General features: G+C 38.6%; 1 protein-coding gene across 1 annotated transcript in view; it reads right to left on the bottom strand.

Moving 5' to 3' along the window:
• Nucleotides 1-739: 739 nt before the first annotated feature.
• The window catches only part of TRIM66 (tripartite motif containing 66), a 50,882-nt gene continuing 35,372 nt past the window's right edge, over nt 740-16,249 (bottom strand). The window contains exons 11-20 of the mRNA XM_010563813.1: nt 12,121-12,393; nt 11,684-11,912; nt 8,461-8,521; nt 7,564-7,738; nt 6,474-6,781; nt 4,826-4,949; nt 3,252-3,326; nt 1,940-2,092; nt 1,112-1,330; nt 740-796 (exon numbers count right to left, since the gene is read on the bottom strand). Coding sequence (XP_010562115.1) covers nt 740-796; nt 1,112-1,330; nt 1,940-2,092; nt 3,252-3,326; nt 4,826-4,949; nt 6,474-6,781; nt 7,564-7,738; nt 8,461-8,521; nt 11,684-11,912; nt 12,121-12,393 — 1,674 coding nt within the window. The remainder of the gene's footprint in view (nt 797-1,111; nt 1,331-1,939; nt 2,093-3,251; nt 3,327-4,825; nt 4,950-6,473; nt 6,782-7,563; nt 7,739-8,460; nt 8,522-11,683; nt 11,913-12,120; nt 12,394-16,249) is intronic.

The raw sequence follows: 16,249 nt of genomic DNA, 5'->3' as shown, positions 1-16,249 counted from the left end.
AAAACAGCTGGCTTGGGTTGTATAAAAATTCTACGTTTGAGACCCAAGAAATCCCACACTGCTTTACAAAGAATGAATTAGATACCAAAAGAATCATTCCTTGCAAACAGAGCATCCAGTATGCACTCAGGAACAGCTCACACAGAGCCCTAGTATTAGCACTATTAACACGTGTTCTTTCGTGATTTAATGAAAATGCTTTGCTTCAAAAGAAACAGCTAATCAGATAATCACATTAGACTGTATCTCATATGCCTTGCGCAGTCAAACTCCCAGAAAAATCATTGAATAAGACAACAGGATTATGGCTTTTATGACTACACATTGAATTTACCACAAAGCGTGGCCAACATTCACACTTAGGTTGCAAGAGTATTACATGGTTACCTGTGCTCTATAAAATACAGATGTCATGTTGAACAGATTATAAAATGGTACTGCAGTATTAGATATTATTAGCATGTTACTTTTATTATTAATCATCATTACCTATCACCAAAATATTAGCACTTCAGTGTAAACACTGCAAAACATATACATGATTTGACAGATTGAATATTAACAGATTCAAACACTTTGGATCTGTTATCTATCCACAAGATCTAGAAATAAGGCATATGGTCAGCAGGTTAGGAGAGCTTAAATAAACAGCCCAAGTGCTTTGCTTTCCTCCCACACACCTTAACTCTGTCAGTTATGCTGCTGGATTCCTCATAGCAACTCTCGTATCTTGAGGAGGTCATACCTGAGGAAGGCTGTTAGCTGGCTGAAACATTTTTTTAGTTTTTTCACTTCCCTGTGTACAAAGGAAACAAACAGTGAATAGCTAGAGGGCTTAGTCTTTTTAAAAATCTTGACAGAGTTTTCTGCTAGGAAGGTAACTGTGTGGCCTGAGAGACTTCGTTTGTTCATGCTCACACATTTATACACAACTGACATTTTATTCCACTCAGAGGATCTTGACATAAAATTGTAGAACTGATCACATCTCTGCGATAGAAGCTTGACAGTATTCCCACACAGCCCTGTCAAAACTTCCCATCAGTAGCTGTAAACAGAATTAGCAGGGTGGCCACTTAGCAACCAAATGCTTTTGCTTTTGCAATCTTACAGCATGGCGCCGTCTCCTTTTAGGCTGAATGCAGTCCTGTCCATATGATGGCCACTGAAAATCTTGGGGGGGCATTTTGCTATTCTGACTCTCCACTTCTTCAGAATCAGAGTCTTCTTGTTGCATTGAAGGAAAATGCCTATCTGGATAAATCTCCTTCAGTTTGCCCTCAAAGAATACATCTAGGCATCGTCCAGCCTCAGCAACCTCTGAATCTGGCTGTAAGAGAATACATAACCATTCAGTGTTACCACAGACAGACATCATCAAGGATCAAAGCCAAAGGACTACCCTACCCTAATGCCTCGCCTTGGTTCTGTCTGCTGCATCTCTATTAGTCTCCTGCACACTTTCTACAGCCCATTAGTCCCTCTGCATTTACAATGTAAGTAAAAAGCAGATGCTGCTATTAAGGAACACATTTCTGCACCTCTAAGAAAAAGAGATGTGCAGTGAACTAGAAAGAATAGCAGTCATCATTGCTTAGGAATTTCTATGCACCTGAATTTTCCCTAGCTATTTTGCTGGCTCTGACTGGCTTCTCACAGCAAACTCAGCATCATTCCAAAAAGCTGCCTCCTAAGATATCCCTCTTTAATTTTAGAACCTTACGTATCTCAAGTTCTCAGATCCATATATATCTCTATTTCTGTCATTTAAAAATCTATATATCTATATATCATTTCCAAAGAGTAAAACTGATTAATTCTTCTATTTATCCCAATCCCATATCTGATGTCAATGGAACCAATGGTTACACCAATGCGACAGCTTGAAAGAGCAACCCCCTGGTTTGCATCCCCCCACCCATGCATATTGGAAACCTACATAATTGAACTTTGCACAGTTCCAAAACATGAGACGCACGTCAGTCACAAGTTCCTCAGGTGCAGAATAGTGGGACTTGTCCTTTTTTTGCAGCTTGTTTCGTATGATTGACAAATCCATTGGCCTTTTGATGATCTGATAATAATGCCGAGCCTGCAATAAGAATAAAACAAAGGTATGTAACCTTTTTAACTAGAACAATTCCTCTCCGTTGACTTCCATCCAAGTTTGGACAGAAGTCACTGCAGAGGATTCCTTGCATCAAGGAAGAGAGCTCTAGTCTTTTGGTGCCTACACTTGCACGTCATCTTCCTGAGTGCCTTTTGGTTTGATTAAAAACATATTTGCTTGCAAGAATAATCTTGAATATAGCACACTTCAGTGACTACTTTGCTATTTGCATTTTCTAAAGTTGATCCCCAGATATAAATGTCGTCATTTAACCATAATCAAGAATATATGTAACATTGACAATTAGCTAACATTTCCCCCAAGCAGTTATAAAAACAATGTCCTGAGATACTGGCAGCTAATACTGTGGGAAGTAGTCTGCCAAGAGTGACTAAAAATATGCTACTATGTACGCTTTAAAGTTCAACAAAAGCCTTTTTCAAAGGGCACCAGCTACGAGGATATCCCACTCCTTAAATCTTTCTGGGTCAAAACCTACTTGTTATGTAATGTGTTCCATAAGTTCATGGCAAGCTTTATTAGCTGGAATATTTTTTATGTTATTGTTTGGACTATTCCTTCACATAAAACCTTTTTTTTTCCTCTCATTTTCCTCCTCCAACTTATTTCACATTGTGTTCTATTGTTACAATGGCATGAAACTACATCTTCCTTAAAATAGCCAGTTAATATTGAAAATGTTGAGTACATGGATGAAACAGCAGTCTCCACATCTTCCCCTGAACACAGTCACATTACCACCTTTGTGTAAAACACCAGAAAAGAGGGAGTTCAGTTTTATGTCTAAAGCAGACCTCTCTTACAGCAGTACAACATCCTCCATGTATGCAGCAAGCCAACCTTCTTAATCACTGGAACCCCTCATATACCTTGAGTATCCTACCAGCATCTTAAATTGGCACCCAAATCTGGCCTGAGAACGTTGGCCAGCATTTACCTGCCTCTGACCTGGCACCTTCAAAGCACTTGGCAAGAGGGAAACACCCACCCTTCCCCACAAAGCAATACTGTTCAGAAAAAAAAGCTAATGAATATCTTTCAAAAAGACAAAGGAGAAACTTGCGAGGTGTGCCACAGTATTCTTTGGATTCCCTCTGACCCACGCACATGCAGTACTTACCAGGGGGCTGACGGGTTCATGGAATGGGAGGCTCATGCTACTGCAGAACAGGGAAAGCACCAGCTTTTCACACTTCTGTAGAAGCCAAATTTGAAATATATTTAAATTCAAAACAAGTGAGTTTCATTCTTGTCCTTAGTTAATCAATCAAGCTAACAACAAGGGGAGTTTTCACATAGTCTGTGCATTTCTGATGCAAAATGGCACACTTCACTCTAATCTGGGGGACTTTTTGCCTCATAACATTTTCATAGTTTTGAAAATGAGGATAGTCAAGAAATGCAAGAAAAGAAACATTAGGTAAAAGTTTGTGTATGCATGTAGCTTTCCTGGAAACTCTTGGGGATTCATTGCTATTACTATTTCCTTTCTGGACTCCAGATCTATTCCTTGGCTCTTGACTAAAAGAACAGCAGCAACAGTGTGGAAACAGTTAAATGGAAAATGTTTCACACTGTTCCTATCCATTCATACAAATGGATGTAAGTTATGTAGTTGGTAGTACTGTATGAAAACAATTCCATTTAATCATCATTAACTTGTAAAATACTAATACTTGTCTTTGCTTTTTTTCACTGATGCAAAAAAATGCACTACAAAAACATTATAAGCCATGTTTGCTCACAAGCAATGGAATTTCTAATCAAATCAATTTTCTAAATAGACTCTCACTAGTCAAGATCCCAACTATTTCTGGCCAGTTGTACCCAATCCAGTAGAAACAGGGATCACATCAATGTCAAGAAGTTATGTCCAGCTCTTTATGGACAGAGTAGCTCAGGTCTGGAAACAGCATGGATGAATTTGAGCAGTGCTGTTCCTATGCTCATAGGCCTTGCCAAGGGGCCCCAGTGATCTAAGAACCATTGCTGTTGTCTTTATGTATGGTGCCCAGACTAGACCAATGCCTTATTCTAGGCTTCATTTGTGCAGGACCAACTCTGTATGTGCACTCAGCTGTGCAGACTTAGCCTCCCTGTCCAGCTGTCACCAACATACTCAGGACATTTATTTGGAACTCATGGCTTCTGAGTACCAAGTGGATTTTAAGAAAAGGCATATTTTCATGGGAGATTTGGTAGAGGAAACTGATAATGGGGATGTAAAGAGATAAGCTTAAGAAGACGGTATAATGATTTCAATCCAACCAAAAGTCAAAAAGTGTCTGCATCACAAAAATGTTGTTGCAACTGGCCGAAGTAGATGCCAGAGAAGGTGCCAAGTCTTAAAGGAAAAAGATTCAGTGGCAGAAAGCCAGGCAAAGTTGGCTCAGGCAATCTTGTTCTGCTGCTAAGTGTGACTTCCCTGTTCAAAGGAGAAAGGAATTCCAGATCTGCCTGTTTCGTCTTTCTAAAATATGTCATTCATTTTAAAATTGAACAGCGATGTCTACATAGAAGGGAATGATGTAACTGAATACTAACAAGTTACTAACAATGCTTTTGTTGTATTTACTATTCTCTGAAACATTCAAGTGGCAACCAAGTCAAAACAGTCATCTTTCCAATGAAAAAGCAGAGCCTCATGCTGAGATCTGTCCTTTTCTAAATAGTACAATATATAGTTATTCCCACCTTCTGGTCAAAGTCATCAAGGCCATATTGCGCATTATAGCTCTGGCTGTAGCGTGTGTTTTCACAGTCATATTCTACCTCCGGCTTCACTGGATTACGGCAAAGCGTGCACACCCACTCTCCCCTGCCAAACAAGAAGCCAGAAACTTGACAGCCACCTTGTCAAATAACAATTCTCACAAATCACTGTATTTGGAAACAAGTCTCATCCTTAACTAGTATTACAATAGCAAGCAATCTGAAGCCCGTTGTACTAGATGTTCTTCAAGAGATTTGAATCTTTAGAAGTGTAATAATTTCACATTCTACTCATTGCACTTTTTCTGTCACAGAAAAAAAGAAAAAGACAAAATACTAAGTGTTTGAAATCATGTACCAGCAGTGTGTGCACCTGCATTGGTTCAAGTGCTGTTTTTAAAAAAAATATTAAGGAAAAATAGCCAACAGTTGGATCATAAGACAAAACCAGATCTGTTTGATAATTGATATATTTATTATCAATTGGTATGATAATTGACATATTTATCTAAGAAATCAGCATTATCAGAAATGGTGATAATGTGTGCTAGTACACAGGTCCCCAAACCAAAAAGACATAATTCTGCATGGGCATAAGTTTCCTTCCCAGTAGATCCATTTTCAGAAACCTCTTGAAGAATTTCATAAAGGCAGTGATGCAACTTCTGCAACATCAGGGCCTGAATAATTATAGATTAAGGTATATTAAAGAACTATGATTACAGAACTTTATCTAAGGAAATTAATTTACTTCATTATAATTTAACTTTGCCTAGGAAGTTTATTTTAAAAGGAAAACCTGGGTTTCACATTGTTTTGAAACTAGATGTTTAATAATGACTTGGCTATTAGAGAAAAGAGTAAAACGCCAAGAGATGGAAATTCCTGCTTTTTGAACAGAAAGAACAAACCAGAATCTCTAAACTAATATCTGACAATGTATTTTTCTCAGCTGAGACAGTTATTTGGGCTTGGCACAAATGAAGTAGCCTTTGGTCCCACCTGATAATGATTTGTAACAGAATTTAGATTACACACCACCAGTAACGCACATCATTCAGCCTCAGTTTTGAAGTTTGGTATGTGGACATACACCTCATTCTGGCTCTTTGTCACGTACAATTCATCTGTGACAAGTTGCTAGAGAAGATATGTCTTAGGGAAACCAATGTCCTAAACATTTCCACAAAAGCCCCAATAATCCTATATTTCCCATAAAACTGGGTAGAACACTGAATAGGAACTCACTGGTTGCCCTTTCTTTGTGCTAGTCACTGTTCTTGCAGAGAAGAGCTGACGTCTACACCACAGTTGTTACAGGAGAGTTAGGATTTTATTTTTCTCCGGTGTCGTAAGAATGTTTTTAAAGCTCAGGTCTGCCATCTCCTTTGTTGTACTGGCCAGCTAACTGCAGAAAGGGCATACATGACTGGAAACAGTTCTTGTTAATAATTCATCTAGTTCCTAGTGTGTAAGACAATTCTCCCCTTTGCAAGAAAAGTAAGAAAAAAGGCAAGTGAGAGATGCAGTCCCTGCCCTTGTGTAAGGTTGACACATACAACCCCGAGGACATATTCTGCCCCAAGGCAGTAAGCAGAAACTGAGCATATTAGCGAAATGTCATACATACACTGGAAAGCTGAGCAGGGCTGGAACATGGCAGGAGAGATGGAAGACCTTGGGGCAGTGATCACAGCACAACAGTTCTCCTCCATTAAGACACACAGCACAGAAATCCTCATTTTCAATTGGATTGACTTCCTGAGTAACTGGAGGTTTTTTCATGGTGGAGATGCCATTGCTGAGCTTCTGATCAACAGACAGATTATCTACAGGAGGAGACTGTGTCTGTCCTGCAGCCTGGGATATGAGAAATTTTCTGTCCTCTGAGTTCTTCTCTTTGGATTTCAGTCCTTCAGGTGGACCATCTTTATTTATCTTGAAGGAAGAAAAATCTGGGATCACACAACCATCATTTCCATATATAAGCATACAGCAGCAGTAGTCGTCTGCAGACAAAATGGTTTCTCTGCAGTGAACTCTACTGGAGAGGGCACTGGAGTTCAGCAGGCCCATGCTCAGCTCGACGCCTGCCACTGGCTGGCCAGGTCACCTTGGTCAAGTCATTTCCTCCACACACCACAATGTAATAGCACTGTGAGAGAGCTGTACAGATTTCATATCACAGATGATAGAAACAGGATACTTTACAATCTTATTTGCAAATTTTACAGTGAACAGCTCAAAACAAACAAACAAACAAAAAGTGCATTTTTTTGTTCCCACAGAAATTCCCATTTCCTTCTGTGGAAAGTTCACACTCAAGACTCCCGTGAAGCAACAGAATACAAAGCTTTTAAAAATCTTTTATGCTGTGATTTCTGGAATCGGTTTCTATCACTCAAATATGCATTCAGGTCAGTTTTAAGCTATTTATACTGTATTTGTAACTAGACAGATGAGCCAGGTTGTTTGCTAGATTACAAAAACACTACAGCTATCCAATCCCAGAGACAGACTTCTCAGAAATTGAAGTATCAGGGAGCTACACAGCAAACTAAAAGCTGTATTCTCTATTACTTTAACCCATCACAGAAGTTTCCAAGGGTGGAATAAATCAACAGACTTGTTTAGTGTATAATAACTTTCAGAAACTGTGGGTTCAAGACAGTGGAATAAAGAGGAGAAAGCAGGTAAAGCCTCACGGAAATTCCACTCACCTTTATCGACATACTTGAAGACTGGGTCCCACATTCAGTTATCAGGAGGAAATTGCCCTCCTGCTCATTGTCCTGTGGCTGGAGCTTAAACACTGGGAGCTCCCCCGCTTCTGATGTACATATTTTCAGACGTTCTAGTCGCACGTAGGGGATCTTCTGCTCCTTAGGGCCAGCTCTACAATCAAAATGACAGATGCTTAAATTCAGTCATATTCCACAAAATTCTCCTCCCTGCTGACTTTCAACATTTTTCACACACTATTGTTTGTGCTTCTTTCCTTTTGTAACTGTGACTCTGCTGGCTAAACGCTGAAAATCTGGATGTTTTTTCACATGCCAATTCTTTAAGAAATGTGAGTGCAATCACTTTAAATTAATCATACGTGTAAATGCATTACTAACTTCTGTGCTAAAACTTTGCCCTGCTCTGTATATTTTTGTTTTAATTATTCCAGTTTAAGTCATGCTTGATACTTTTCAGTGTAGCTGGCTTCAAGCAGGAGCACAGCACCTCATCAACTTTACTTCAAAATATTATCACAGCAATAGCTGAAAACTACTTTATAAGGTTGTTGAGATAATGTTAATCCTGTTCCCATTATATTTTTTAGGTTTAATTGGGGCTAAACAGTTTCTAATTGTTCAAGTAAGATAAGTTTGCAAATATTTATTCATTCTGGAAAATAACACAGAATAACAGAAATACATGAACTCACCACTTCTTTTAAATTGTTGTTTTCAAGTTAAAGAGAATACTTTACAACTTTCATAGTTATTATTGATAAGGAATCTTGCATTCTTTTTAAGTTTTCCGTTATCATTAAGTATGACAAATTTTCTAAATACATGCATAAAATTTCATGGCCAGTACTTTTGTACAAAAAAAGACTCTGTTACCTGACATCCTGATTGCTTTTCATATCCATTTCAAAATGTTCCTTTTCACAGTTACTGGAATCTGGAACAGAAGATAAGAAAATGAATAAAATATTTATAATATCAGAGTCAGATTAGGGTAGAAAGTACTTCGATATTCATGTACTTCTGACTGGTGTTTAATATGATATAATAAGTGAATTATGGAATCATTTAATCTATATGTATAGAAAATGTGTATGCTATTTTCTATTCTGGGATACAGTCTTTTCCTTTCTCTTTGCTTTTAACCACAGCTTCTGTACTGAATATGAGGAGCCTTTCCAAAATATTTTGTCAAAATGGTTACATTCCCCGGGGAATTATATATGTACACAGCCAAGCCACTTTCATCCATATACATGGAACAACATAAGTAATCCTCTTTGCTATACAGCCTTCATTTGAAAAAAACAGACCTACTAAGGTCTGAACCCCTGAGGCTCATGAAGTCTCTGCAGTCTCCGGCTCCATGCTAAGCAGCCTTTGGATAATTCTGGTTACTTGAAAACAGGAAGGAAGCTGTGTCTCCCATCTGCCACTGGGGGATGAAAGCTACACTGTATATGACTCCTTTCTATCCTCCAAGGTATGTAATATATAAACATATGAATTCAAAACTATCTGTTATGCAAGTAACTGTAGCTCTTGACTGATAATAGGCGCAAGAGTAACGAAACAACTTTGGAGAAATGGGTTGGGGTAGAGATGAATGCCCCAGTAGATGCCCTCATAAATACCAGTCCCCTTTCAAATTTCATAGTAACTCCTTTTGTTAGGAATTAGTTTGACACAATACTAACAAGAAAACAAACCAAATATCATGGCTATCTGGAGATAAATGAGTGCCAGGAAAATATGTTTTTTTAAAGAAAATCTAGCTCAGGTCAATGGTACGTAACCCATAGCTTGAAAGCAATGTGCCTCTAAGATACTCTATTGTTCCCAGCCCACAGGAAACACAATACAATCAAGACTGACAAGGAAAAGTGCATCTCATATCACTCCTAAAGTGTTATTTGCTTGTGATTGTTGCTCAGGTGAAGGGTGATAGTCATGGCTCTGGACAGAATTACTAAAGGGTGACGGCACACTGAGCTGAAGGAGCAGCTCTCATTGCATGCTGTCAAACCAGAGGATGTTCTAGTGGTGCTGGGTTCCTAATATTAATCAACACCTCCATCAGCTACTTGGCTCAAGAAATAATAGTACCTATAAAATTTGTGGAAAACACCACTAGAGGGGTTGCAAACACTGTGGAGAAGGTTTATAATTAAAAAGTGATCTTAGTACATCAGAGAAAAAGAATCTCCTAAATCAGAATGACTGAATTGAGGTACCTGAAAATATTATGCTTATGAAGGATCAGATGAATGTAATCACAAAGGAAAATAACTGACTAGGGAACTGTTCTGTAGAAGAAACTAAGGGTTAATGTGGTCCATTCACTACATGCGAGTCAAAAGGTGAATGCTGTCCTGCAGTGTATTACCAGCAGTGAGGAATGTAAAACGCAAGATGTTGATACCCTGGCTCTGCATGGCACCCCAGAGGCCTCAGCTGCAGCACTGCCTTTGGCTGTGGGCAGCAATCCTTAATTGCAGACAACCCAGAATAGCGCAGCAGGAAGGAGGTGGGTTTAAGAAATCACAACCCTGACCCATGAAGAGAGTCTGAAACCATCAGATTTGTTTAGTCTAGGAAAGAGAAGGGGGGGGGGGGGTGTTTACACAAGCCATGATAAGAAGAGAAGTGTCTGTAAGAGGGAAAATGATGAAATAATGTACAATTTTTAGCACATCCCTTGTGGCTAGAATAAGAAGTATTTTGTTGTAAATTAAGCTGAAATGTTTAGATTTTCTTTTAGAAAAGGATGCATCATTGGAGATATATACCAGAAGCAGTGGGGTTGGGCAACAAAGCAACTGCTGAAGCCAGTAAGTCCTACTGAGACCACTAGCAAAGACAAGGTTGCCTTTGCAACAGAGTTAATCTCTGCCACTGGTGCACACTGCATATGGTGCCTGTATCTCCTCAGGTGTCCCCTCACAGTACACCTTTAAACAGTGAGAGCAGGATGGGAATTGCTCACTCCTGCTCCTTCCTTGTGAGAAGGGAGCAGCACTGAATTCAACACTCTAGTCTTTCCATTCTCTTGCACAACAGGACCTGCGGTTTGCACAGAGCAAATTTGTAGCATCTGTTATAGTGAGATTTTGTATGTTGGGGCTGCTTTCTGTATGTAGTGTCACACAGCCCAAACCAGATACTACAAAGCTGCTCCTCTCAGAGACACTTAAGCCTGACTGAGGCACAGCTTTTTAGGGGTGTGCCTGATTCTTACAACTCACACAAATGATTGTGGCATAATTGTCACAATTTGGCATAGTACATTTAAGAGAAGACAAATACATTTCCTTGGCTCACTGAGCTAGGCCTCCTTTGTACTAATTAGAATTCTCTGAATACAGCATAGAGATAGAAATATTAATTCATCTTTTACAGAGAAAACCAGCCAAATATTGGCATAAGTCACAGGATAACAGCTTGATCCTGCAATCCCTTGCTTGCATGAATAGTCCCATTGACTTTTAGAGTTTGCAGGAATGAGGCTTTACAGTGTAGCACAAGGATGCTGGCAATTTGCCCATGAAAAGAGTTAAGTAAGGTCTAATTCTCCATTAAGGCTGAAGAAATAGGCCTTGGCTGAAGGGAGTGTTCCACAGTAGACAGAGCCAAGCAAAAGCACACACTATGCAATATATTAACCTAACAAAAATTTGCTATGCTACTGATGTGAAGGACTTAGCAGAAGGCACATTACATTTTGGAAGTAATTTTTTTTTTTAATTGAATTTGGACTCTTCAAACCAGCTCTTCAATAGTCATAACTGCAGGTCTCATTAACAGGACTGCTTCTAAGAGAACTAATACTCCAGGTACTTCACATGGACACGCTTATTTCTGGTTCATAGATGAAGGATGTTACAAATTCAAAGCATATCATTTCCATGTTTTTCCTCCACAAATGAGAACAAACATGATTTTCCATTGGATTAAATACTCTGATAATATTTGAAGCTTGCTGGAAAAGCGCATTTATATGTAAGTACATTAATAAGCATACTGCTTTGCAATGCTTGCAAGGCACAGTGTTAAGAAAGACAGACCAAAAACCTAAATGAAATAATGAAAAGCCTGGTACCTTCTTTGCTTCTAAATTGTCTCATTCTGGCATTCACAGGCAGGAAAGAAGTGTTGCTGAGCAGCTCAGAAGGAGAAGTGCAACGTTGAGATTTTTTGATTGAAAGATTAATAGGTTCTTCCAGCACTTTTTGCATAGAAAGAGTTAATTCATTAACTACATCTTGCCCAGCAGTAGCCAAGCTGTTTTCTAGAGGATGATCTACAGTATTGAAGTCTTCATTTTCCAGCTTCAGGGGAGGGAAAAAAAAAATAATCGAATTTTATTAATAGTTTTCTTTCTTTCCATCTTAAGAAAATAATTTGTAATAAGTCTTCAAATACCAGATAAGGAAAACTTTACTTACTGAAATAGCTGCCTTTGACTGACTGACTAATAATATTTACTATCAATGAAAGCAGACTCCCTTTCAGTAGAGGAGTTTTAGTGATTCCTACCTTGCACTTTGTGCTGCCCTGGAGTGCATCACCTGGTGCAAGGCCAGTGGCAGCCCCAGGGTTCAGGTCACTTGGAGTTCTGCCCAACGCCAAGCTATAGCTGGACACCGACTCTGGTGGAGTATCACAGTCACAAAGCACATTTGGGGACGGGCCAAGTGTTACAGCAGCTGCACCTTGCGTCTGTGGATCGGCCAAGCTAGATAACCTTGTGGAAGGTAATTCCATTTCTAAACCGTCTGAAAAGCCCACAATGTTTAAGGATGCTGAATGCTGGGAAAAGAAAAAAAAAGAAAAAAAACCCAATATGTTAATAAGATTTTCAGCAGCAAAATGCTACTGTTCCTTCTATACTGGATGAGATACTCTGTTTCAGCTATACATAATCAACCAGTTGTGTCACGCGGTCCTGAAAGTATCTACTATAATCTTATACCATTTCCAAAGCTTTAGAGTTTCTACCATTAAAATTGAAAACTGGAAAAGGAGACTCTTCTGTGATTTACAAAAAATGTCTTCCTTTGATCAGACCAAGGGATCCCGATTTTTAACTCCCTACGAAGAATGGGAAATCTAAGCATGTAGAATATTGTACTAAATCAATCCTTGATATAAACCCTCCTAGCTTCTGTTAAGTTATTGCAGAAGAAATAAGATTCAGATCAGAAATTTTATCATTTTATTCAAAAATCATCAGATCACTTTATTCAGAAAGATTCAGAAGAAATACTATTCAGATCTGACACAAGTGGATGAACCTATTGTTACTGTTAATGATGCTGAAAACTTTATGCTAGTTAGTGAGTCTGTCCCACTAAAACCTAAGGCATTTGCCCTTTAACTATCATAGTGTAAATCCAGAAACATCTTACATGTACTAACAAGGAAAGGATGTACATGTCTAGTTTCCAAAGAAAAGTAGTATTTACCAAAGTCTCTGAAATAGTTTTAGCAACATGCATTTTCTACTGTCTCATGATTTGTCACTGTCAAAACCACAGAAATACTGTCATGCAAAACAAAGCAAATCCGCCCATCTAGGTGACTTCCTTAAGCTGCCTTACTCCTGGAATGTGTGACTGTACTGAAATCAGGACTCTTCTAGCATCCATATGAAGCAAATATAAGCAGTCTTAAGAAGTATGCAGATCTGTGTCATTTGAATATGTAATTTTCCGTTTATTTCATCACAGTTCATTGGTGTTTCACCCTCGATAACTGACTGAATAAATCCTTTTCATTTGACTACAGTACAGTAAGTAGCACTCATAATATAAATGAAGACAAAAGAAATGTGTTGATTGCATCTGAATTAGAGTTTAATTTCATTGTTGTACTTATTTTTCTGCTAGGGGCCTGTGACTTAGAAGTGAATCTGAGACAGAACCCATTTCCTAGATTTAATTAGTATTTTTCTCAACTGTTACTCCATTTTGGATTTTGATAACTTTGTCCATCTTAATCCAACAGTGGTAAAGACAGTAGCCTAGATTGAGCTGTCAGCTGTGCCTGTGTAAATCGTACATAATGCCAAAGAAGTCAGTCTTGAATTCCTCTGCTTGCAATGCATACCACCTGTGTACTAAGAGAACACTCTGCCCGCAGACATTAATTCCCACCTAAGGATGGAATTTAATTTCCTTTTCCTCAATTTGCAATAGACACTACAGTAGGAGCTTTGCCTGAACAGTGACCACTTATATTTGATGAGACAAAATAGCCTGCATTTGAGACAGAAAGAGGTCAGCTCTTCTGCAGCACTAGGGAAGGTTTGTGCCATTCTACCACACAGTGCTCTAGTAAGTCTGTTTTAAACAGTCCTTCCATGTAGAAGGCACCCCAGAATGTACCGGGTCTCTGCAGCCGGGGTATTGGCCATTTTTCTCCTCTTGAGGAAAATGAATGTCCCTGAATCTAAGCTGTCTGAGCTATAATAGCTTCTTGGAACCAGCTGGAACTAGTCAAACACGTTCTTTCTACCTTACATTTGAGCTGAAAACTAGAACACAGCAAATGAGGAAATGCATTGTTGGAGGCACAATCTTCCATATACTCTGTCTGATAGAGCATTCCTAAGAATGCTTAGGTTTCAAACCAAAGGGATATATGTAGGTCAGAAAGGAATCCAGCTTTCATGGTCACACATCCTAAAGAAATCCACAAAGATCAAAAATGTTCATTTGCTGTCATAATTTGCTTCTGACGGGTTCCTGCCTACGCAGTGACAAATGTGGCCTATCGAGTACACATTTCCCTTTTCATTCCATCACTCTCTTTATCACAAGCCTTTTTCAGATGACAAAATGAGCATGTGAATTATTCTCATATCACTTACAGAAAATATAACAAATAAGCAGAATTCGTGCTTGAACGGAACAGATGGACTGTAATCACCTTTGCCTTTTCCCCTTATTTCAAAGTCCATTGTGGGCATTAATTAAGTCCCTGTGAGGTAGTTAGATATTTATTTAGCCAGATTCTCAAAAGCACAAAGCATCCACAAATTCCTGTCTGAGTCAATAGGAACTACGTAATGCTGTGCTCCATTGGAAATGGGCATGCTGAGGCACACATGTGGTCGCCACACCACCCAAAGCTGCATAGCAAGTTAACTGGAGACCTTGTGGCTATTCACTTCTAATCACTACACACATGTTCCTTTACTTATGTTACGAGAACGTGCCATCATCTATTACGTATTGAGATCTGACCCTGTGAAGACCCGACTGTGTGTAACTGTATACACTGCAGGCAAAATGTTAGCCTTACTAAGACAATGGTAGGATTACTCCTGGCTTCGGTGAGACAAGTTTACTTACTGGGAGTAGTCACTGAGACAACTCCTACTGCAGAAAAAAAGAAATAGACACATGCATAAGACTGTCATAACTAAAATTTTTAGAAAGGTGAAATTCAATTGCATTATATGGCTGTATCTTTTTTACTCTTCTAGCTAGCATCAGTTTCTTCAGAGATCTTTTTAGACTATATAAGCCAATATAAAACCTTACTCTTGTTAAAAAGAAAAAAGAATAATGAGGCCATCAAACTGCCATCTGTCTTTCCCTTGGGGCAAAAGTTAATTTTGTGGTTATTTTAATGATGAAGCAACATTATGATCTTTCAGTGCAAAATATTAAAACTCACAGTTAAGAACAGACACATTCCATTCTGATCCATGGAACTGCTGTCAAGTGTGAAGTGAACAATGCACTGGGAACAAGGCTCATTAATAGCCTATTAATTCACTCCCTAAAATAATCATTTCTTTTGCCATTAGCAAAAATTTCTCTTTTCCCTTGACAGTTCAGCTAGTTTTTGCAAATGGGATACCTTTAAAGAATTGATCTCTGTTTTATAAAAGCTCTATTACTTTTACATTGCACCCTTTGAACAACAACAAGCATTAATTATGCTCTTGAGTAGAGGGTGACTTCAGCTGTAGGTTAATTTTGAAACTTTTGACATTTTAATGTACAGCCTGGCACATCGAACTACATCTGTGTCATTATATGTGGAATTCTCATTGTCTCATAATTAATTTTGGTCTGATGGTCCTTATAATATAATGGCAGCAGCATCACCACCCCAAAATGCCTTCTACCACAAATTTCATAGCTATGGTAGTGAAAGGTAAGAAGAAAGAACATGCAAAGTGCCTTCAGAGAACAAAAAATAAACATATTGTTCAGTTCAAATATTTCTTTGATCACTGTTGCATTTAAAAAGGTGCAGTGTAAACATGCAGCACTAATACAGAAGAATTCTGAGAAGCAAATACTTACCTTGAAACACTGGGATTAGGATTTGTTAGGATTGTTTTGGCAAGTCTCAAGGCTGTTGACATTAAGTGTCACAGATAAAGAAAGCTAAAACTAGGAACCGCCAATTCTCTTTGCTATAAGAGAAATAACACGCTGCAAATGGTTGCAGAGTAATGAACGGCTGCTATTAAGTGGAGCAATCCCCCTGGCAGCTCATTATGCTAGGAGGTTAAACAAATGTACTACTCCAATCCAGTTGTTTAACTCACCGCACACAGCAGCACTGATAGCACAGTCTACACATGCTTCCTATTCATATTTCCCAATTTTAGAATAGAATCTAAAGGATTTCCTTTCCATTTTTA

The sequence above is a fragment of the Haliaeetus leucocephalus genome, unplaced genomic scaffold (genome assembly GCF_000737465.1).
Source record: "Haliaeetus leucocephalus isolate CR32 unplaced genomic scaffold, Haliaeetus_leucocephalus-4.0 Scaffold173, whole genome shotgun sequence".
Lineage (NCBI taxonomy): Eukaryota > Metazoa > Chordata > Aves > Accipitriformes > Accipitridae > Haliaeetus > Haliaeetus leucocephalus.
Note: the sequence above shows the minus strand (reverse complement) of the source record. Positions and strands in the feature narration are given on the sequence as shown.